General features: G+C 37.7%; 1 protein-coding gene across 1 annotated transcript in view; it reads left to right on the top strand.

Moving 5' to 3' along the window:
* LOC103190167 (interaptin) overlaps positions 1-24,781 on the top strand; it is a 183,819-nt gene that overhangs the window by 131,497 nt on the left and 27,541 nt on the right. The window contains exons 27-32 of the mRNA XM_042331688.1: positions 1,910-2,077; positions 5,110-5,277; positions 8,117-8,284; positions 9,286-9,453; positions 18,792-18,959; positions 24,404-24,513. Coding sequence (XP_042187622.1) covers positions 1,910-2,077; positions 5,110-5,277; positions 8,117-8,284; positions 9,286-9,453; positions 18,792-18,959; positions 24,404-24,513 — 950 coding nt within the window. The remainder of the gene's footprint in view (positions 1-1,909; positions 2,078-5,109; positions 5,278-8,116; positions 8,285-9,285; positions 9,454-18,791; positions 18,960-24,403; positions 24,514-24,781) is intronic.

The following is a 24,781-nucleotide window of genomic DNA, read 5'->3' as shown; positions in this document are numbered from 1 at the left end:
GACAGATAATCATCTAATTATGAGGGATTTCCTGATACAAATTGTTGTCATTATTCTTTGAATGTGTTTTGAAATCTGTCGTTGCACTATATTTTCTAAATCCTACACCTGTATAGAGACAATTACAGATAAATATGATTGGGTTGTAAAACAGAATGGTTATTACTGGTTATCAAAAATTCTATATTAAATGATATGGTATCATCAACCATTTATTGGCCTGAGGATATGGCATCAAAAATTACATTTTTCTAAAATTATTTTTTGAGAGCACTGAATAATTAAAACATCCTTTCACACCTGCTCTGTTTTGTGTATAGAAGTTCTTTTCATGTTTTACTTGATCCTTGTTGCATGTAAATATTGCTCCTACTCATATACTCATATTGTTTTCTTTGCAGAGGTTTTTAAACTGATGACTAACAGAACCATTAGATGGAAGTAAGGTTTCCATTTCATGAGGTTCCTAGTTGAAAATAATCTTTGACAGTCTGCATGAGGATATGGCATCAACATTGCTTTACTTTATTCTACTTATTGTATGCCATCTGCATGCATTGTTTGGTGCAACCCACTTTAAATCTTTATGTGATGAGCAACAGAGAAGTGAAAGCCACCAAAAAATAAATGAGGTTTATTGTGTATAGTAGCCAGAGATTTACCACAGCAACATTTGTAAGAATTATGAATTGTTTGAGATCAACATCAGCGGCACATGCTGATATCCACTCCTGCTAATATGTCTGCAAAATCATTTCTTTAGCACTTATTAGCATTCTTCTGCATATTAACAGTTTCTATGTAACATACTGCATACTAGAGTAAATCGGGTTTCATGGTGCATTGCATATTTTTCCTATCATTCACACTACATTATTACACAGTCCGTTATATGTGCTTACCAACCCTTTCATAATGTGTTACAGTGCTATAATGAGCATTAATAATTCATGCCTTTTGCAATAAACAGGAAGGTCGATGTGCCAATGAATTGCTTATGCTGTCTACATTCATTACATTTTGCTTGGTGTTAGTTTATGCGTAGTTCTGCTTGTTAATAGGAGGATAGTACACTGCTGCATATTTTTGAAATTTGAATACATTGTTTCCTGTTCTTCTAGGCAGACCTAGGTTTAAACCTTCTCGAGTGTCTAATGACACTCTTTCAGACATTATTTAATGACTTATATACTTAAACCATTTAGTCACCAATTAATGCATTTTCAATGTACCAATTAAGAATTCTACATACACTGCCTTTAGATTTTCACAACACTCATCTCAATGCAGTGGAATATTGGCCATTATTTTTATGCCTCTTTGAATGGGGTGAAAATTGCGACCTGTGCTTTTCAATTAACGCTGGTGATGATTATTAATTCACTTTATTAATTATAATTACTAATTATCACATCATTAAAAATATTGTTGGTGTCTTCGTTTATGAACTGGTCATGGGTGTGATTACCCCACACCCCCCCCAGCTCCAGCACATTAATTGGGTGCAAAGCCGGCCCACATTTTGCAGCACTGGACCATCAGTTTACAAAATATTGGCTGAAACCTGTTTTTTTTGTTGAGTTACACCTTTGCCCACTAACCATTAGTTAATGTCATGAAATTCGATAAATTAATAGATAAATCAGTAAATTAATTCATCAACAGGGCCGAGTTTTCAACAATTAACAATGCATTAAGTTACATCTCACAAGTTACAATTTTCACCCAACGTGTTTTATCTGCATCATTTTGTATCCTGACATTTTCATTAATTATTTTATACTGTGAAATTGTGCATCTCAGATTGTTAAGATAATGTTATACACTCTATTCGTATATACACATAGTGAATTGTTTCTAATACAATGCAAAAATGTTTTATCCATTATTGCTGATGTTTATATTGTAGCTTCAGCTGCAAGAGGAACTGGTAAGTTGTCTAAGGGAGGAGCTTAGTCAGGCACAAAACCAATACCAGGATCAACAAAGGCAGCTTGCGAAGTTAAAGTACCACATATCTGAAATGGAGGTGGAAGTAGAAAACCTCAAAGGCAAACAAAAGAATGGTGCACAGATGGTAAATTACATTCTTTTTAATATTATCTATTAATCTAACATAAATTGGAGTAAAGATTAAAAAATTTAATATATACAGTAAAACTCGTATAAGTCTTATCTTTATAAATCGTATCAACGCCTAAGTCGTACATTCACCCAAGACCCATTGAGTTTCCTATCACTTAGATTACTTCATACTACTCGTATAACTCACCTCCTAATTCGTAATGCTGCTCCCCTATTCTCTATTACCCCCGTGTTTACCGGACATCTTGAATCACGGGAAATGACGTCCTTACCCATGGACGCATGCGCACTTACCAGCCAGCTGTATTGAATCTCAGGGAACATAGTCTTCATACGTCAACCCATGCGCAGAAGAACTTCCATTGCCTACGATTCAGTGTGATTCCAACGTTTGCCAGTAAGAGCCCATGTGATGATTTGTAAAGACACATTGAATAGCGGTAAATGTAATCTTAACCCATTACCACATATGCATTTACTGGCTGCATTAAATTACGCATTAAATTATTGATTTAACTCAGATTTTCTATGCTTCTAAAATTCGCCTGCAACTCAGACTTTGCATCAGCCTTATTAAATAATAATAATAATTCTTGCATTTGGTGTAGTGCCTTATCACAACTTTGAGATGTCTCAAAGCCTTCCCGAATATACTGTAAAGTGAATTGACTGTATATTTTGTGGGAGAAATGCTGTTATGATCCCAACTGATACGACTTAGTGTATATATAGAAACCTGCATCTTTACTGTTGATCATTTCAGGCTTTTTAAAAAGTATAAATGTCAAATTCATTTTACGTCCTAAAGGCAACGTGGTAGACAAGTATTTCCAACAGTTAACCGAGGACCTCTTTGCACAGATGGATGTGGTACTAGAGGAAAACAATAGGTGTAGATTATTTTACTAAAAAGTGTGTAATTTGCTTCTCTCATACCCCCGCTAATTATGTTTCTAAATCTGGAGAAAATCAAATTACAGGGACTTTTCAGCTAGGGTGTTTTGCTTGTTTCTCCATTTTAAAATTCCTCCTATTGCTCTTCAAGATATGTGTCTTCCCCGAGTTAGGAAGCTAAAACAGCCTAGACTTTGAACTCTCTACATTGCTTTAAAGCATCATCTTGTAAAACTGACTAAAGTGTGACTGACACTTCAGAATGGAACTGAACTCAAAATTCGACAGCAGCAAACACTGGAGAGTCAGCGTCTTTTAGGGTATCAGCAACTTATGATCTTTTATTCAGTAATTAAATCCTGTTTGAAATGGCTTCTCAACCTAAAGCTCTCACCATCACATTTACAGTATTTTAAAATTATCTCCACGTGTATTTCATAAACAGAATTCTTAATGGGGATTGCAACACATCAGCTTAAGTCCAATCATAAGGAAGAATCTTCATAACTCCTGACTATCACTTGTAACATAACAACATAAAATGTTTTTACTAGTGGATAATGTCCAGCACATCCATTTCCTTAATAATCCACAACCTCAACTACCTTCAATTTTGCTTATTTCAGAAATATATCTAACCTCTTGTGTTATATATCTAACCTCTTGTGTTAACCTCTATTAACACTGTACAAATCTATTACCATTTCTGTAAAATAGTTCTGTTTGACTTACCTGCTTACTTACTTTCCATCTGTGTCTAGATTTACTAATTTTCTCTGTTTTGGATTTTCCGGAATTTGGCAAAATGTTGAATTCAGTTTTAATTTTGAAGTCAGTTTTCTGTAATGCTTAAACAAACTTACAAAAAAAAACTTCAAAATTAAGACTTCATTTAAGAATTGCAAAATTCAGGATACTCTGAAATGCTAAGAAAATAAAGTAAATTTAGATCCAGGTGGAATTTATCTCCCCTAATCATAATAAACCTTGAAATTTTAGTATCATGAAACCCGACAGAGAAAACGTGCTAAATGGTTCCTTATAAGAGAGAATCCTCAGACATTACTGCAAGCAAAATTGGATGATTGTCTCCAAAATGCATCAGACATTTACAGTTGTACAATTTACAGTATATCCTGTGAAATCCTTTGAGATATCCTTCCTATGTGAAAGGTGATCTATCAAATGCAAAGGTTTTGAAGACTGAAAATTGTGCTGTTTTAACTGCCATTTTTGTATGATTACTAAATTTAGTGATTCCTAGGGATTGGAAAATATGTACATGACTCAATTTAAGATTCAAGAGAAATATATGGGAACCAGCAAGCAATCTTGAGCAATCCAATGGGAAAACACTTGGATAAGCTTAATTTGTTAAAGACAGTCATAATTGATCTAGAAAGAAAAATCATGTTTAACAAACCTACTGGAACCTTTAAATATAAATATATAATATTGCTGATATATTGAACAAGGCTAATTTAACTGATAATAAAAGATCAGTTTACACAGAGCAGAGTCCAACAAACAACTTTTAAGTGAATAACCCAATTTTATCTGGGGGATTATTAGCCAAAAACACCCAGAGAAATTTCCTTCTCTATCTGAATAGTGCCATGGTATCTTTAATGTCCACTTGAACAGGCAGAAGGGACCTCCATTTAATATCTCATCCAAAGAATGGCATCTTGAACATTGCAGCACACCCTCAGCACAGGACTGGAGTGTCACCCTAGACTATGTGAGTTCAAACTCTTGATGTGAGGCTTAAACCCCAAACCATCTGACTCAGATGAGAATGCTACCAACCAAGCCAGGCTGACACATGCTCTATAAGCTTTAAATTCAGGGACTTTACAAATTTGATTGGCTGCCCAGGAAGCACTACTTCCTGGAAGGTTTGAATAATTGGAATTTCAATAACATAGCAGATGCATATTGCCAACTGAAGAATCCCACAATGTTGGGACTCATAACTGGGGCAAATCACAGCTATAGATTCTATGATAATATTATTATGATTAATTATTATTATTAATATTATTATTCTATGATAATAATGTTATATTTGGGATAGAGAACATTGAAATAACTTGTTGAAATAATTAAAATTCTTTGGTGTTTTCACAGCTTAAGGATCGGGAGAATCTTATATCAACACTGAAGGAAGAAATGGAACTTCTACAGAATAAGCATCACAGTGTGTGTGAGGAGCTAACAAAAGCGGACTCAAGAGTTAAACATATTCACTTAAGCATGGCTGCAACTGAGAAACAGAGAAAGCACTATGCTGAAGAGGTAACATTGAGTATTTTATGTTTCTGAGCTTTAAATAAATGTATTGTAAGAATTACTGTGGATTCAACGTCTAGTCCAGAATCAGCCATTGTCAGGACTGATCAAGCAATCTTGGTACCCAACGACCATTCAGACAATTGCATAATTTACATAGGCAAAGCTTCTGTCGCCATCCTTGGAATATCCTTGGGATGTCCTCCCGACGTAAAAGGCACTATACAAATAATTTTGTTGTTGTTGGAACAATTTCTCCTCCATAATATAGATCTTGCTTGTGGTCTTTTCCCTTTTCTCTTTATGATCATCCATAAATTGGGGATACTTTTTTGTCTACTGTTTTTGTCTACTGTTTGAGTGAGAGTTACTTGAGGTTTCAATGCCTCCTCTGGGCAAACAACTAAAGTCACACCTCAGAACATAGCCTTGTTCAGCACAGTGGAGATAGATTGCTTTTGGTTAATCAAGGTGTGGACGTATTAATGGAACACCTCTTTGGGTCATTAGAATGGTGGTTCTTCTATTTGTATTTAGAAGTTGGACATCCTTTAAAGAATGAGTACTCTTTACTTGAACTAGGTAATCTCACAATACCACCCAGTGAGCATCGGAGCTTTGCAGTCACATAACACCATTTTCCCTAGCTGATTCCTTGTTTACATTAATATATGTAAATTAATTTATTCTACTCCTTCAGGAGTGCGATACAGCCTAAAGGCTTATGCTTTAACTATTGCATTTGCATTTAAAAATCATTATTTTTAGTGAGGGCTGAAAAAAATGGATGCTATAGTGTCACTATCTGTCTATGTGTCATTATATCTGTAATTGAGACTGATGCTAGCTCTAATTTCATATGCACGTTGACGAACATTTTGTGAAATGTTGGTTCATTGTAAATAAGTCTCATTTTTATTTCAGACAGCGTGGGTTTTAGGGATGTTTTGATTTAAGCTCAATACTTTTATCAGCTGGTTGCATTATTTTGTAATCTATGTCTGATGCTGTTAATATAAACAGAGACAAATTCAGAAATGAACTGTTAAAACATCGCAATTAGTTATTCTGTTTTGCTGAGCTAATGACATTTAATTAGCACCAGGAATGGCCCGCAGCCTATGACATCAGACTGACAATGGTAAATTACATCTTATAAGTTCAGCAGACCAATACTGACTTTTCCTGGAAACTAATACTAGACTGCCTGTTATCATAGCATTATTGTCCAGTTTACTGAGTGCTAAATATTCATTTTGTTTAATAATCACAATATTAGATTAGTGAAAAAATAACATTAATACAAAAGTAGGATATTTTGCTCCATATAAAGACAGTTTGCTAATTACAAATGGACAAAATCAAGTTACCATCTGTAAAGTAATTAATTTTCTTCTAAAACCTATGTTCAAATGTTAGGGATTCATATCCTCAATTTATATCAATCGTGTGCTATACTAGAATCATAGAATCGTACAGCACAAAAAGAGGCCATTCGGCGCATCGAGTGTGTGCCAGCTCTTTGAATAGAGCAATTAATGTCAATCCCACACCCCAGCCTTTTCCCCATAACCCTGCAAACCCGTCTTCTTCAAATACCCATCCACCGCGTTTTTAAAAGTAGTTATCGAATCGGCCTCGACCACCCTTTCAGGCAATGCGGTCAGTCATGCAGTTAAAAAATTGACTTCATCATTCAAAATTTTCCAAATGTCCTGTTGCAAAAGTAAAGCTGATCCCAATGAAATGCTCAGGATCCAGGAAAGAGATTCTTTGGGACATCCTCAGGATGTGAAAGGCACTATACAAATGTAATTTGTTGTTGTTGTTTCCTGGCACTGGCAACATGAAATTTATCCTTGGGGAAAAAAAATGTTCCTTGGTCTCCAATGCGTTAAATAATTATAACTATTCTGCAATTTACTGAGTCAACTTTACACACTGCTATAGACATTTTCATTCTCAGCACTGCTGACATACTTTATTTTTAAAAAGTTGCTCTACAAGACAAAACTATAGGCTGTAACAATGGTTTAATAGACCTAGGGAAGATATTCCTTTTTTGGATGGGAAGGGTTGTTGGTCCACAGAGCCAAAACAAAGTTGGTTATTGTGTGTTAGCTGCCTACTGTCAATGCTCAGAGATTGCAAAAGGGAATTTGAACTTCAGGATTTTACTGATGCCATTGGACAGAAAATCAGGTTTGTACTAGAAATTACTTGGATCCTGCTTACCAACACCAAATAGATCCCTGCTAATGTTTGTTCACAAGTAGTATTACTAGGATTTCGCTGTACGTTCCACCAGGAATGCCCACTGCTGTGTCTGTACGACAGTCAAAGTGAAAAGCTTTGCTGTTGAAATGTTGTAAGAAGAATAAGCAAATCCAAAGGGTAAAATAAAAGAAAGCTTTCTGGAAATAAGCACTGTTTACAGTTGTAGAAAACCTGCCAGCAGCTGGTCAGGTTAATTCTCTCTCAAGTGGTTGATAATTTAATTTTTTTTCTAAAACTGATAAACTTGGGTGAATTGCCAAGTTCCATAGCGCACCAAGGCAGAGAAAGCTGAGAGCGGTCGAGATGAATCAAGAAGTAATGGTTAGATGATGCTAAGTTTCAGGTTATAACCTTTTTGATTGTAGCAGGAGGGGCAGGAGAGGAAAGTGGGTTTGTCTCGGATTTGTGATTCTGGGTTTTGGCATAGTTAATAGGAAATATTTAACATTTGTCCTTAGATACAATTGACAGCACCGACTTGCACTTACAGAAATGCCTTGATTTACTGGTTGAAGTATTGTTATAACATATATAAAATTGGTTAAAAATAAACATTGTGTTTTTATAGGTTGAATACTACAAAGAAAGTTTGGCAAGGTTGCAGACTAACCTGGATGAATCGAAGGAAAAATATAAACAGTGCAATAAAGAACTGTCAGTGTCAGAAAAGAATGCCCATGATCTAAAATTGGAAATTTCAATCTTGCAAGGAAGTCAGAGAGAGAATGTGGAGCAGGTACTACCTCAATTACTCCGCACTGCCATACACTTTATACTTTTAAATAAAAGGAATTAGCTGATGTCAATCTGGCCCAGGAAGTCACTGTGATTTTGCATATTCATAACAGTTAAGACAATATCAATATTGCTGGGAAATATCAGCACTGGTGTTTTTTCCACATGCCCTGTCCCACTCTCCTGTTACGGATATGCAAAATCATTGCAACAAACAATGCAAATGAAAAGCATTTGGCCAAACTTACATTTTAAACATTTCAAGGTTTTTTTCTGTGTAAAACAGAAATTTAAGGAAAAAAAGTTGTTCTAGGTTCTTGGTGGCTGCTCATTGTAATACAGGAGGATGACCATTCTTCCCATATTTGATATCCTCACCTCCTAGCGACTGGTTCAGTAGAAGACAGTAGATGGGGAAATATTCTTATTCCCTATCCCTCTCAGTCTTGGAAATTAGCTGCTTTTAAGGGGCAAATCAAAAGTAATTTACAGAGTTTAATGGCGTTTGCAAAAAATCGAGTCAGTTCTGTTATCGATACTATGAAGACAAAATAGTGTTATAATATAAAATGATAATCCTTGCATTTGATATAACACCTAATCACGGCTTCTAAACGTCTCAAAGCACTTCACAGAATATACTGTAAATTGAATTGACTGTATATTTTGTGGGCAAAACACTGCAGCCAATTGTGCACAGCAGTCTTCCACAAACAGTTGTGGATTGAGTGACGTTATATTTATTTTTGAAGGGATTATTACCCTCGGAAAAGTGATCTGCAAATCGACTGACGACCGGGTTCCTACTTACCGCTAGGTAAACAGAGGCATGGGGAGTAAGGAAACTTGCCCAATGTTTTGCCCTGCCCGGGAATTAAACCCAGGACCTCTCGCTTGCGAGATGAGTGCTATAACCACTGAGCTACAGGACTCCACAACATGTGGAATAATTAAAATGCATTTCACTTTAGCTCAGTCCTCACACTCCTGTTTTTCTTTCAGCTGAATGGAAAGACTAAGGATGTAATTGTTCTCAGCGGTGACAACGCTGTGCTGCAACAATCAAATGAAAAACTCACCACCGAAAATTCTGCATATGAAATTAAGATGAAGAAACTCCATTCTGAGCTGAAAATAGTCAGTCAGTTGAACAAACAATCTGAGGAAGAGGTAATAAAAAATAACTTTTTGATTGTTTTGACTTTCAGGAACTATTGGTTTCAATCTGCCCCAGTTGGTAGCACTCGTTGAGTGTCTGAGACATCGGGACTTTGAACTTATATAGCCGGGGTTGGCATTCCTATGATCCGTTGGAGGGCAATGCCATGACTGTCCACCCTGTCACAGGATAGGGCAGGAGGTGGGTCGGGAGGCTAATAGACTAGAGGCTCTGCAATGCATCTGAGCATGTGCGCTCAACCCCCGCCAAGCACCTACTCCAGTCACAGGATAGGGCAGGAAGCCTCTGCAAAGCTAGACACCATCTTATAGGACTAGTTATGCAATCGATTTTACATTTTAAGTACTTGTAAATATTTCTGGCATGCAACTAATTCAGAGTTAAGCAGAGTGACAAGTAGAGTCCTCTATTAATATTTGCACTGGAAGTGGCTGGGATATTGACAGCATGGTGATGTAGGTGGTGGTGAAAAGTTAAGCGAGGTTCAAATTATCAGGAGTTTAGTTTTCAAAGTTTGCACCAACTCAGACCATTGATAAATAGCCCATTCAGAAAGCCTCAGAGGGAGTGAAAAAAACGAAATTTCCTGGTTTAATTGGCTTTCAGCAACAATTAAGTGCCTTAATTGATGTGTAACAACACTTGCACCAGGCAAAAATAAATTGAACTTCTATTTTAAATGGATTAAATGTGCCATTGTAACCTCCAATTTTCTCTATCACTAATCATGTGTTCATTTTCTCGATGGGGAAAATTCTCACCAATGTTATTAGAATGGCAATCAAATAGCTATTTGTAATACTGGAACAATTCCATGCACTTTCTTTCATTGTTTTGTCCTGCTTCCAAACAGTTTTTGGTTTGCCTGAAAAAATTAATGAAAAGCTGATGTGCAACACCAGTGGTTTACATATACAATGCTTTCCCCAGGAGATAATAATAATTCCAGACAGGGCGAAACTTTGGGCAAGTTTCCTTACTCCACACACCTAATAATAATCCCTTCAAAAAACAAAATCAATAATAAATTGGTCATTTTCAATCCACGACTGTTTGTGGGACACTGCTGTGCGCAATTGGCTGCCGCGTTTCGCCCGCAAATATACAGTCAATTAATTTTACAGCATATTCTGTGAAGCGCTTTGAGACGTCTAGAAGACGTGAAAAGTGCTATATCAAATGCAAGGATTATTATTATTATCATGAGGTTGAGAAATCTCAAAATACATCACGAGATTTTACTGTGAAGTGTAGTGACTGTGTACTTGTGGATGAACGTGGCAGCCAAATTGCACAAAGCAATGTCCCACAAATGAGCATGAGGGAGAGTGGATCGGGTAATGCCAATAATAAGGTAGGTTTTACTTGACTGAAAAGTATGGGTTTGATGATCTGAATGACCTATTTGTGTTTCATATTTACTTGTGTTCTTAAAACAGGTAACTAATAACTGATATTCGATGCAGAAAATGTGGCTTTGTGAATGGATCACCCAATGTCTTCTAGCTATTAAATGATTCTGCTCATTGACCGTCATGACAGAACTCTATGCCGTCACCATAAAAAGTTTCTATTTGTTGCTAGACTGCATCTGAACAGTATTTTTAAAATACATTGCAACAGATGATTTTACTTTACAGTAAAATGTGATTTGAAACGTTGTGACGATGTGCTAAGGCATTATATCAAATGCAAGGAACATTATTATTCTCTTACAATTTACCAATAAATATGTAAATTTCTTCCTTTATGATGTGACAATTCAGATTAATATTTGCTGCCTTTAATTTGAGCTAAATCATCCCATAAAATCTTACTGTTCAAAAGCAGTATTTTTAAAATATTCCTTCAATGGAATATAATTTCTTACCTATGTGTCCTCTGAGAAGGTATCGAAATTGTAATAATTTAGGATATACGTATAATAGTAGATAATAAGAATACATTTTAAAGAATTAAGGTGTTCAGATCGTACCCTAAATTGTAAAATCAAATCTTTAGTGATTCATAAATATCTGAACCCCAAACTGTATCTTGTAATTCCCTTACATCTATTAGAAAAAGAAATTGGAGAGACAGAAATTAGTGTAAGGCTGCAGTTTTTTTTTATTAAACATCAGTTATAGAACAATTTAATGCAAAATGCAAATTGAAGCTGCCAGTAGCCTTCAATTCTTCTCCTGGTTAACATTCATGCAAGGGCAAAACTGATTTAAGTAATGGCTACATGTGCTTGCTTCTTACTGACACAGCAGTTGATCTGATACCTTAAACACATGGGTCACTCAATATTGTAGGTTAGCTGCAACTTTGAGGAAATTTGGTATTTTTGCTGTATCCTCCCTTTAGCTGACGTAGATATTTTCTTTCATTGTAATAGGAGAAATGATACCTCTATAATACACTGATACCTAATTACAAAGATTTACAATATGATTCTATAGGCATAATGTCTGACTAAGCAATGATATCTAGACATTATATACGCTGACAGAAAAAGGGCATGACATTAGATAGGAGGATCGGAGATACAGTAATAAAGATTGATGAACATTTTGGAGGGTGATCTTCCATCAGAATCTGGAAAATCATTCACTTTCAGATGCTGATTGACCTGCTGTTTTTTATGTAAATGATTTGTTTATTAGATAAAAATGGGTGTTATGGTTCTCGGTAAAAGGCACAGACAGCTTCAGGATTCCATCTTCAACTGTTTTTTCCATAAGATGACAAAGCTTCCTACTTCTGCCATTGAAAGAGGACCCTGACAATTGCACTTTTTCCCCCCTGAAATTAATAATAATAATAATTCTTGCATTTAATATAGTACCTTATCAAGTCTTTGAGACATCTCAAAGCACTTCACAGAATATTCTGTAAAGTGAATTGACTATATATTTAGAGGGCGGAACACGGCAGCCAATTGCACACAGCAGTGTCCCACAAATAGTCATGGATTGAAGCGACCAAATCATTATTATTTTTGAAGAAATTATTACCCCCGGAAAAACGATCAGCTAATTGACTAACAAACGTGTTCCTATTTACTGCTAGGTAAATAGAGGCGTGTGGAGTAAGGAAACTTGCCCAATGTTTCACCCTGCCGGGAATCGAACCAAGGTCTCTCGCTTGCAAGGCGAGTGAGCTAATCACTGAGCTACAGAATTCCGCTGCAGGATTAGGTAGTGTTCTAGCCTTGGATCAATGAGAAGCAGATAGAAAACTCATCTGGGACTTAGAATCTGCTGTGTGATTAAGACCAGCATTCAATATTCCCGATTGCCCCCTGCTGTACCTGATGGTGTCCACAGGTACCATAGCTGGGGTGAAGCAACCTGTATGTTTGAGAGAGAGAAGAAAAAGCTGATACACAAAGTTTCCAAGGCACTATTCAAAACGAGAAGGTAGTTTCTACCTGTCTCCTGGCCAACAATCCCCCAGATTAAATTGGTAATTCACTTTATGGTTGATTGTAGGGTGTTTTTATGTGCAAATTGGCTATCTTGTTTGCCTACAAAATGCACGGTCACTAGAGTTAACTGTAAATCCTTTGAAGGACTTGCAGACGACCGCCCGATGTAAAGACGCTATAACAAATGTTGGGGTTATTCTTGTCATGGGACATCCACTGGATGAAGAGTCTTATCAATTTCCATGTGCACAAAACTTTTTTAAAAAAAATAACTTGCTCACTCAATCCACGACTGTTTGTGGGATATAGCTGTGCGCAATCAGCTTCTGTATATTGCCCACAAAATATACAGTTAATTCACCTTACAGTATATTTTCCACCCTCCCTCTTCCCCTGGTTCTGGATCCCACTCCGTCACTGTCAAATGCTCCGGGACGCTACCCTGCGTGAATGGCATTTTATAAATGTAAGTTGTTGATATTCTGTGAAGCACTTTGAGAAGTCTTGAAGACATGATAAGGTGCTACATCAAATACAAAGATTATTATATTCTGCTGGATCATGAGGCAATAATCTCTGCTGTCTGATGGACATATTTCCTTTATTTTCATATTTCATACCTTGAAAAAAAGTAATACACCCTCTTGACTTTAAAATAACCGGTTCCTCATGGGTGGAGGTTTTTATGGGACACGAGTGAATACATAACATATGCCTTTATAATTAATTAAAAGCTAAATATCAATCATGCAACTAGTAGAAGGTTATTACAGTAGTTTTTTGTGAGATATTGGGTTATATATTATGTAATACATATTTATATACAGCCGTTTTTTAGCTTACTTTGTAAATTTTGCTTTTCATTTGTCACAATAGCTTTTTATTTACATTGCGGAAAAAAGTCTGTATTTCTAGAAATCAAATATCCTCGAGTCTTATAAAGATATAAAATGAATGGTTGGATTTATCATCCTCATCCATTCGAGATGGTCTGAGACTATGTCTGTGTATGCACATAAGGGAATTTTTTCTTGTTCCTAGGATGCGCAAGAGAGGATTTCATAGAATGATGTGTTGTGCTCTCTCCATGACATTCTAATTGAAACATTATACTGTTCTACAAGACTGAGTTTTTGATTTCCTCTCCATAATAGTCCGTCTTTCATCTTTTCTGCTGCTTTATTTTATACTGTTCCCATCTTACGCATGCTGAATGCTATTATTGCCTTTTGTTATTAACTAGGGATGGATTTGAAAAAGGTAATTTTGTGCTGTCTTGATGTAACAGAATAAGCTGTCAAACATCATACCAGGTGACAATGTGATGTCCTTCTAAGCTGCATCAAAAGCGTAGTATGCACTTCAGCTTGAAGGTTAGAGTTAATCAGTGAGCATTGCCAATAGCAGTTTTATTAAATGTCTGGGTATGTCTGCTATGGATCAGGCCAAATAATATAATCTTACAATAAGAAAACAAGAACATAATTAATTCACTGTGATTGCCTATTCTGAATGTCCTTGACAAATAGTGATCTGATTGTTTTCTTATTTTGTTTTCTTTTGAGACGAATAATGTCTAAGAGTGAATGTATGGAGAAGGATTCTTTAAAGAACGTTTTCACTTTGGGTCTAACTATTATTGCTCATAGTATTTTTTTTCATCTTTCAAACCAGCCCCCATCCAGTTATCTAATGAAAAGAAGCACTGTAGATTTCCTTCTGTGATTTGTTTGGTGTGAATCATTATCTCTTTTACAGAGGCTCAAAGCAATATTGAAAAAAAAATGACAATAAGGTTCATTTTATCACAGAAACCTATTTTATTATTTAATCAGACTTGGAGGTATTATCTGTGTTACTTTAACTCATTGTACATGTTAAGTTAGTGACATTCTGAAATGGTTTATTAGCTATGATGTCCAATGCTTGCAGTTTTGTTTCTTTTACAAGTACCTTGAGAATGCTGAACTCATCTGAAAAACATTTAACATTTTATTGTAGAAATTAGATTTTAGGTGGAATGTATTAGCATCCCTCAGTGTTAAAGCAGGCAAAAATTAAAGGCTATGGACCTATAGGTTGTTTGAGAATTACTTCAAGAACATAATTACAGTACGTGACTGTATGTTGGTATGTGCTTTATTCTGTGCTGACATGCTCCTTTGATTTAAAATTAACTTTAAAATAATCACAGCTTGGGTAGCATAGTGGTACAGTGGATTGGAGCACAGCACACCGCGCTACAATGCAGTGCAACGTAGAGCTAATACTCTACTCCACTGAATTCTTTGTTTAGGAGAAACCAAGCTTAGGTCAGATATCTGTATCTATCTATATATGTCTATTCTCCCAGATAAGAGTGGCAGTGAGAGAAACAATATGGTGAAAAATATATGTAGTGACGATTATCGCCAGTTAAAAATTATTTCATTGCTGAAAATTGTAGTGTAAACCAGTCTTCAAATTAACAACTGGTTTCTAGGATAAACATCACTCTCCCCTGAGTTCAGTAGAATCCATTTAGCTGGACAGTCTCAAACATCGCCATTGCTATTACCACCCACAGAGTGCAGTATTTCAGTTCCACTTCGCTGGATATTGCCTACCCCTGATTGAGTTAAGTTGGTATCTCGTGAAGAGACACTCAAATATCACACTTTTGCCCTGCATTGATGTTGGCAGCGGTCAAAAACTTTAGCTTGGTTTGAAACCATTGTACTCAAGTTTTGAGAATGGTGGGGAGAGAGGATCACATACAAAACCAGCCAATAATTAAATTGTGTTGGATCTAATTTTTCAGTACTGCAATAACTATTAGAACATTTTAATTTAGAATATTTCTAGAATATCTAATTAAATGCTTTTTAGGTTGCTACTAGTAGCCCATGTTGTCGCAATGCAGCAATTAGGTGCGATGGGTCAATGTCCAATGTGGGACTAATATATGTTAAAAAATGGTTTGAATTATTTTTAAGAATATGTTAAAATAATTGCCCTTACTATGTTTTAGATATAAATAATTTAAAAATGACTATTAAAAATCTAGTCAGTGTAGCTCCCATGTAAATCCCCTGATAAGCTTGTTACAGAATAGAATTGGGAGAGACGACTGGGATGTCCATTGTCACTTCCTTGTTTTTTTAAGCCTGAGGTGCTCGAGAGATGTCTGTAATGGAGAGAAAAATAACAGATATTCATTAAAATATATTTCTAATAGTCATTGCTAAATTATTTATATCAAAAACATGGCAAGGGCAATCAATTGTTTTAATATATTCTTAAAATTATTTGAATCAATTTTTTAAATATATTAGAATGTTATTTCTTAAAGCGCTCTGTTACACAGGCTCAGTGACAGATTGTTAGATATAACCTCAGGTCGTTTTGTTTTTTCAGGTACCAAGAGAAACTAGATTAAGAATATTTCTTTATATCTAAGTTCTGAATTTCCATATTATTTTTGTTTCTCATTTTTAGCACAGTTCCCATATTTTTATCATTTTAATTTTGTTAATGTTATTTTGTGAATAAAATCACAGTATATTAATTTGGGGCAGTTTATAAAAGCGTTTCAGACTTCATAATCAAATTGAGTTTTATAATATACCCCTTTCAGGGAGGTACAATGAGGCACCTTTGTCAACCTTTTTCTCTATTCACAGCTATGGCAGCTGTTGAAACAAAAGAAGCTACATTTAACTAATCAAAACATCTGTAGTGCTTGGCCATTTACAGTTTCCTATCAAGACGGAGAAAAATGTTAATTTTAGAAGATTTATTTTATGACCTGTAATTACTGTCATTAAGAAAGCTCTGGAGACTTGCAGGGAGCTTTGACTGAAATGTAGTTTGACACATTCCATAATTAATGCTGAATTAACATGCTACATTATGTGCCAGATAAAATTATTTTCCTTGCAGCTAGAACTGCAATCAAAGCATGAGCTGTGGATAGTTATGCTGTCTAGCAAGTTAAATTTTAGAAAACAGGGAGTAAAACAAATCCATTTGGAAGTATTAAAATTATTCTCAAAAGTGCGATCCTTCAATGTTTTTTGTTACAACAAACTGGTAATGATTTGCGCATCAGAAACTTATTGTGATTGTGCACAATAGAAAAAGGTTATGACACAGTACAGATTTGTGTTTATTTGCTCAAGGTTTACACCTGAAGTTGATTAATTCAAACAAGTTGTTTACAACAAATACTGCGACTGATGTCACAATCATAAACAGCATTACCAAGTACAATATAACATTTCAATAAATACATATTTTAACATTTAAAATTGATACAAGAAGATGATCACGTTTGCATAATCTGCTGGAGGCTAAAAATTACAATTGGCAACTACAATCATATTTGTCTATGGAAAATTTCTGCACTCAATCTAGAATGGTCTCCCGTGCATTGTGGATGAAGAAAAATTCTTCCTCTACACACTCTCTACTTCTGACAGTCATTGAATTTTCTATTTTCAAATGAAATTGAGATCCAAAATTGAGTACATATAATAAAAAACATTTGTCAGAATTCAGCTTTTAGTCTTGGCATTGGTGATTAGTTGATTTCCTGCTGATCTTCTGCTGCTCTATTATGATTTTAAAGAAGTTTTCTCAGTCTTCTAAAGAATAGCTTTCATTAAATTAGAAATATTTATGCTAGCTATTGATGTGTTGCATGAACACATTAACTAGTAATATTCTGCAGTAATGAAAACATTTATGCTTTGTTTGAGAGCATTTAGCTCATAACAATTTTTTTAACAAACACTGTAATCTTAGTTTGGAAAGCAAGGTTTGGAAAGAGCTCTGACAAAATAACTTTTAACAGAGTTGTTGTTGAAAGGAATAATAATAATAATAACAATCCTAATAATAATCCTTGCATTTGATACAGCGCTTTTCACGTCTTCTCGACGTCTCAAAGTGTTTCACAGAATAGACTGTAAAGTGAATTGACCGTGTATTTGTGGGCAAAACGTGGCAGCCAATTGTGCACAGCAGTGTCCCACAAACAGTCGTGGATTGAAAATGACCAATTTATTATTGTTTTGTTTTGGAGGGATTATTATTAGGCGTGTGGAGTAAGGAAACTTGCCCAAGGTTTCGCCCTGTCTGGAATTGAACCCAGGTGTCCCGCTTCCAAGGCGAGTGCTCTAACCACTGAGCTATAGGACTCCACTTGAATAAACCTTCAACTTACACAATTAATGTAATAGTAATAATAATAATAATAATCCTTGCATTTGATATAGCGCTTTTCACGTCGGAAGGACGTCCCAAAGCGCTTCACAGAACACACTGTAAAGTGAATTGACTGTAAATTTGTGGGCGAACGCGGCAGCCAATTGCGCACAGCAATGTCCCACAAACGGTCGTAGATTGAAAATTCCAATTTTATTATTGTTTTTGGTTTTGGAGGGATTATTATTAGGCGTGTGGAGTAAGGAAACTTGCCCAAGGTTTCGCCCTGTGCCTGGAATTGAACTCAGGTCTCTCGCTTGCAAAGCGAGTGCTCTAACCACTGAGCTACAGGACTCCACAATGTAATTCAAAACCTCTAGATATTTGAAAAGAAACTAACATTTTGAGATAGAAGGAAATAGAGAACCATAGATCCATAAATCAGGGATAAATCTGTCCAGTTCTGGTTAAAAATAATTTTGGATTGTAATGACTGATCCATTTCAGCTCCAAATAGTATAGGATAAATGTATCTATGAAGAACATTCACCCAGAAGACTGAATTATAATTCCAACATAACAAATTGATTAAAAGGTTATTTCTCCTTCTTAATTTCTGGAATTCTAATATGCAATGTCTCTGCATTTTACTGTCCGCACATTGGAGTGGGTAAGAAAAGAGAGCTTTTAACCTGCTTTTTAATTTGTTTGACTCTTGAATACTTATAGGTACACAAATATGAAGAGAAGCTAACTGAGATCAGTGCTCAACTCATTGAAGCACTGAAGAAGAGCCAAGAAAGCATCAAAGATTTAGCTGTTAAAGAAGAACACCTGGTTATGCACAAAGCACAGATGGTTGTCTTAGAAGAGACGTTACAAGACAAAGTAGCAGAGGTACTGAATGACATTATTGAATCTCTGCAAATAAATAATAATTGTTGCAGTTGACATATTGCCTATAATGTCTCAAAATAGTTCACAAAACTTAAGTGGAAGTATAGTGACTGTATTTGTGGGCAAACATGGCAGTCATTATACTTTATTTGCACACAACAACATCTCACAAACCACGTGAATGACCATTTTAATTTACTGAGTAGAACGGAGGGAGAAATTCCTTTTTTTCAAATAGTGCCCTGGAATTTTTAGACAGGTCCTCGGTTTTGTGTCTCATCTGAACGACAGCACTGCTGACAGTGCAGCACTCCCCCGTAACATGCTGGAGTGTCAGTCTAGCAAAAATCCCGATGCAGGGGTTGAACCCATAACCTTCTGATTAATTTATATTCCATATTTTTAAAAGTTATTTTGGTATTAGTGTACGATGACTGCAGTTGAGGTCATGTTGTAGATCTCCTTAGAGCCCAAACCTCACAAATCAGCATGACATGCAGTGTTCTCACTGCATAAAAGACATTTTGTCACTAGGCACATTTTCCAGTGTGAAGGTACCAGCACCATTACCTTTTTCAAAAGAAGCATTTTTCCACATTAGTCCAATTGGAATGTTTTAACTGACTTAAGTTCATCTCCTGCATTTCTAGTATGCTATTGGTAGAAATGACTCCATGTCTGCTTATAAAACAGACACAATACTTGATACTAATTACTTGTGAAGCACTTTTGAGTCATTTCAGGATGATGATGCACTATAAACATGCAAGTTCTTTTTTCTTTGAAGTATACATTAATGCAACAGTTTGCAAGGCTGTCATGACGTATATTTTGGCAATGATATGTAATGGGATCTGACATTATAGAGTGAACAAAATGTTAATTACTATTGAAATGAATCAAGCCAACGATAACACGCATTATGTACGTCAGGCTATGTTACATTGAGGCATTGGTGATTACAAAACCAATGATGCCATCAATTGAATCACTACATGATTTTTTTTTATTTGTGTTTTGCAATATAGGTTCATGCTATTTACACAGTTCTTGTGTGGCATTGAAAGCAAAATACATGCACCTTCAAATCAACTAAAATTGATAGCTGGAATTAGGCACCTAAGTTATGAGAAGAGACTGCAGAAGCTGGGGATGTTCATACTGGACAAGAGAACAATTAGAGAGATCTTAAAGTATTTACAATCCTAAAGAGTATTTGAACACAAAAGTTGAACCCTAATAATGTTTTTGTCATAAATTCTACAAGGGGACGTGGTCAAAAAAGGGGCAGTGAACATACAGTTGTGACTAAATTATTTTACACAGACTAGTGATCTTGTAGAATAGATGAATCAAAGAGGCAATGCAGGCAGATTGTGTCAGCAGAATTGAGAGGGAATTGGACAGCTGTTTAGCAAATAAATTGATTTCAGCTCAATGAGAGGTAAAATATTGTATATTGTTCATTTTTGGGATGGGCAGATCTGTTCTTTTCTGATCATGTACATTGTTGTGTTGCTTTAATTTTTTTAACCAAACACTCACTCAAATGTGCATGGCAGTTCTTTAGGCATAATGCCCTTTGTAAGAAACTAACAATTAAGGCACCAAATAAGCATTAAGTACACCCTACTTCTAAATATCAAACATCTCAAATTAAATAGATGTGTTATTGTTTATGGTGATTTTAATGGTTTTCAGCTCCAGTCAATAATAATAATAATAATAATAATAATCCTTCCATTTTGGTGAAGCGCCTTTCAGGTTGGGAGAATATCCCAAAGCGCTTCACGTGATTTACTGTGAAATGCAGTGACTGTGCATTTGTGGATGATTGCAGCAGCCAATTTAAGAACAGCAACAGCAACAACTTGGATTTATATAGCGCCCTCCATGCCAGACTGCGTCTCAGAGCGCTTCACAGTAACGGATCCCGGGGCCGAGCCAGGGAGAGGGGCTGGAAGCTGACCAAAGGTATGGTCGAAAAGAAAGGTCTTCAGCCGAGACCTGAAAATAGGGAGAGGGGGCGAGGCGAAGGGAGAGAGGAAGGGAGTTCCAGAGCCTCGAGGTATAATGGCTGAAAGCACGGCCACCGAGGGTGGAGCGGAGGACTCTGGGGACAAGGAGGAGGCCAGACCCGGTGGAACGAAGGTAACGGGCACTGTTGTGAGGAGAGAGGAAGTCAGAGAGGTAGGAGGGTGCAGAGGAGTGGAGGGATTTGAAGACAAGGGTGAGGATCTTGAAGTCAATCCTCTCTGGGACAGGCAGCCAGTGCAGTCTGGCAAGTACTGGGGTAATCGGGGAGTGGAGTTTGGTGCAGGTAAGAATGTGGGCAGCAGAGTTTTGTATGACCTGAATTTTATGGATGGTAGTGGATGGGATACTGGCGAGGAGGGCATTTGAATAGTCCACCGAGAAGTGACAAAGGCATGGACCAGGGTTTCAGCGGCTTTTGGAGTGAGGTATTGGCAGAGACGGGCGATGCATCGGAGGTGGAAGAAAGCAGTGCTTGTGAGGGACCAGATGTGGGGGACAAAGGATAATTGGGGGTCAAACTTGACACCTAGGTTGCGTACAGGTTCGGAGAGTTTTAGGGGGAGGTCAGGTAGGTGGAGGAGGTGAGAACCATGAGATTTTAGATGTTGATGAGAGCCAAAGAGTATGGCTTCCGTCTTGTCAACATTTAGCTGAAGGAAATTTGCGCTTATCCAGCCCCTGAGGTCTGACAGGCAGGGCGCAAAATGAGGTGGAAAAATAGAGTTGGGTATCGTTTGCATGCATGTGGAAGTGTACCCCATGTCTGGGGATGACATCTCCAAGAGGGAGCATATAGATCAGAAAGAGGAGGGGGCCAAGAATGGATCCTTAGGGTACCCTGCAGGTAACCGGGTGAGAGCGGGAGGAGAAGCCGTTTATGTAGATGTACTGCTGGTGGTTCGTGAGGTAGGACTCGAACCAGGTGAGTGCGGTCCCACTGAGGTGGATGACGGAGGAAAGGCGGTGGAGGAGGATGGCGTGATCGATTGTATTGAACGTGGCGGAGAGGTCCAGGAGGACAAGGAGGCAGAGGGAGCCCTGGTCACAGATAGAGAGGATGTCAATTGTGACTTTCACAAATGCAGTCTCTGTACTGTGGGCAGGGCGGAAACCGGACTGGAGGGGTTCGAAGAGGGAGTGGGAGGAGAGGTGTGCGCGGAGTTGATTTGCAACAACGAGTTCTAGGACTTTTGCGAGGAAGGGCATTTGAAATAGGGCAGTCGTGGCTGGGGTTTGAGGGATCTAGGGAAGGTTTTTTGAGGAGGGGGGTGATGACAGCAGTTTTGAGAGGGGCAGAGACTGATCCAGAGGAGAGGGACTGGTTGATGACATCAGCCAGTAATGGGCAGAAGAGGGGGAGCTGGGTGACCAGCAAGTTGGTGGGGAGGGGTCGAGGCAATAGATGGTGGGTTTCATTGAGATGATGGTGGGTGAGAGGGAGGAGGGAGAAATGGGGAGGAAGGAATGTAGGATGGGGGTCGTGGTAGGAGCTGATGATAGGGAAGGTGAGGGGGATGGAGAAGGGGTAGTGGTGGGTGACAAGAGACAGGTGGATGAGGCTGCCTAGCGGATGTTGTGTATTTTGGATGAAAAGAAGTCCATGACCTCCTCGCACTTGGCGTTGGATGTGAAGATTGAGGAGGCCTGAGGGGGGGCACAGAGGAGGTAGTGAGTGGTGGAAAAAAGGATTTTAGGGTTGTGGTTAGCCTCCAAGATGATGTTGGAGTAGAAGGATGTTTTTGCGCGTGTCAAAGAATGGCGGTAGCTGTGGAGATGCTCGAGCCACAGTTGGCGGTGGACTGTCAGGCTAGTTTTCCGCCATCTGTGCTCGAGCAGCCGGCTTTGGGTTTTTTGACAGTGGAGGTGGTTGTTATGCAAGGGGGATCGGGTGGATTTGGAGATGGTCCTGGATTTCAGGGGGACGAGGGAGTTGAAGGTGGAGGAGAGGTGATCATGGAGCAGCTGGATGGCTGCTTCAGGATCTCCGCGGGTGGAAGGCCAGAGGGATAGGATATTTGATGATGTGAGGGCCTTTGTGAGGGTTCAGGGGGTAGCCTTTCCATGGGCGGTAGAGAATGGTAGAGAGCTTGGTAGAGGAGAGAGGGATGTGATAAGAGGAGATGAGGAAGTGGTCCGAGATGGCTTTGTACACTATGCTAAGGTTGGAAATGTCAAGGCCGTGGGTGATAACGAGGTCGAGGGCATGGCCACAATTGTGGTAGGTGAATTTATGTGAAGGGTGAGGTTTAGGGAGGAAAGGAGGGCAGTGAAGTCGGAAGAAGTGGTGCAAGGGGAGTTTTGGTGGAGGTTGAAATCGCCCATTATGAGCAGGCGTTCAGAGCAAAGGGACAGGGAAGAGGAGGGTACATATGTCTGTGTGGAAGGAGCCAGGGGGCTAAGGGGGGCAGTAGACCCGGAGGATTTTCAGTGGGAGAGAGGGATGGAAGAGGGTGAGGTGCTCGAAGGAGGGGAAGCAGCGGAGGAGTAGGGGGTGAGACCAAGGGAAGCTTTGGAGATGAGAGACACCCCGCCACCACGTTGGTTTGGACGGGATGTGTGATGGAAGTGTAGCCTGGAGGGGAGGCTGCAACTAGGGGGATGGGGTAATTGGGGGAGAGCCAGGTTTCTGTGCCCCATAAATAATTATGAAATGAATGACCAATTTTATTTGGGGCACTGTTGGCCAGGACACCAGGAGCAACTCCCAGTGGGAGAAGCACTTAAGTATCTCAGTAATTCCATTGTATCTCTAATCTTCCCGAATCCCTTGCTGCAGAAGAAATGCATTGAAGGATTCTCCCTGAAACCTTAGCTATTCTTTCTTTATCAGATGTTAATTTACCCATTGCCCCTTTATAAGCTATTGTCCCTCCAGACGCTACCCCATGTGAAGGGCACTATCGAAATGCAAGTTGTTGTTATAACATTGGAGAACATCTCTCCAACGTATCACAGACATTCTTTTTTATGGAGAACTTTAGTTTCTCTATCTGGTTTATAGTACACATGGTATCTTATGCAATCGACCATATATTGATGTTTTTATACAAATAACAACCGTGACCACTTAAATGGGACAAAATGAATTTTCCCAAATTTTTAACATGTCTTCAGGTTGAACAGTTTAATTTTAATTAAATAAGCATGATGCAAACTGCAGCAGTGGCTTGTGGTAAAACATTTTATGTTGAGGATAATAAGCTAATAATTCTAAGACATGGGAAGGCATCAAACATTTTTAATAACATGTTGAAGCTATGGATAGCTTGTACATCAAATGCTTGTTATTTGAAAAAGTGGAGAAAAAGGATTTTTCCTGCAGCATGCTGTACTGGACATTAACTGTATTCCAAATCCAGTGAACTTGAAAGAGTCCATCTCAATCTTTGACATGTCCATATCCACAGCTGGAAACTCTGCAGCAAGCCCTCAAAGAAGCACAAAGTGACAACGGTCGACTCCATCAAGAAAGCGAGTTAGTGGTCACAAATGTTAGTCAGTGGATTAAAGAACAGAAGTGAGTAAATATTGGTGTTTAAATCTGATGTTTCCACTTATGGTAATATTTCCAAATGTGGTATACTTATGATCATCTATCCATGCCACTCTATGGTATGCATAGATGATCATTGAGAAAACAAATTATTGATTAAGTTATGGTGTAAAATTGTTCTATATTTTCCCTAAAGGTTTTTAAGAAAATAGTGCCCAGTGGGCCTTAAGTAGCCAATTAAACTCATTGGAGGACTTGTTTTAAGCCAATCACAATTTCATATGATGTTCAC

The sequence above is a fragment of the Callorhinchus milii genome, unplaced genomic scaffold, assembly GCF_018977255.1.
Source record: "Callorhinchus milii isolate IMCB2004 unplaced genomic scaffold, IMCB_Cmil_1.0 Scaffold2, whole genome shotgun sequence".
NCBI classification, from domain to species: Eukaryota; Metazoa; Chordata; class Chondrichthyes; order Chimaeriformes; family Callorhinchidae; genus Callorhinchus; species Callorhinchus milii.
Note: the sequence above shows the minus strand (reverse complement) of the source record. Positions and strands in the feature narration are given on the sequence as shown.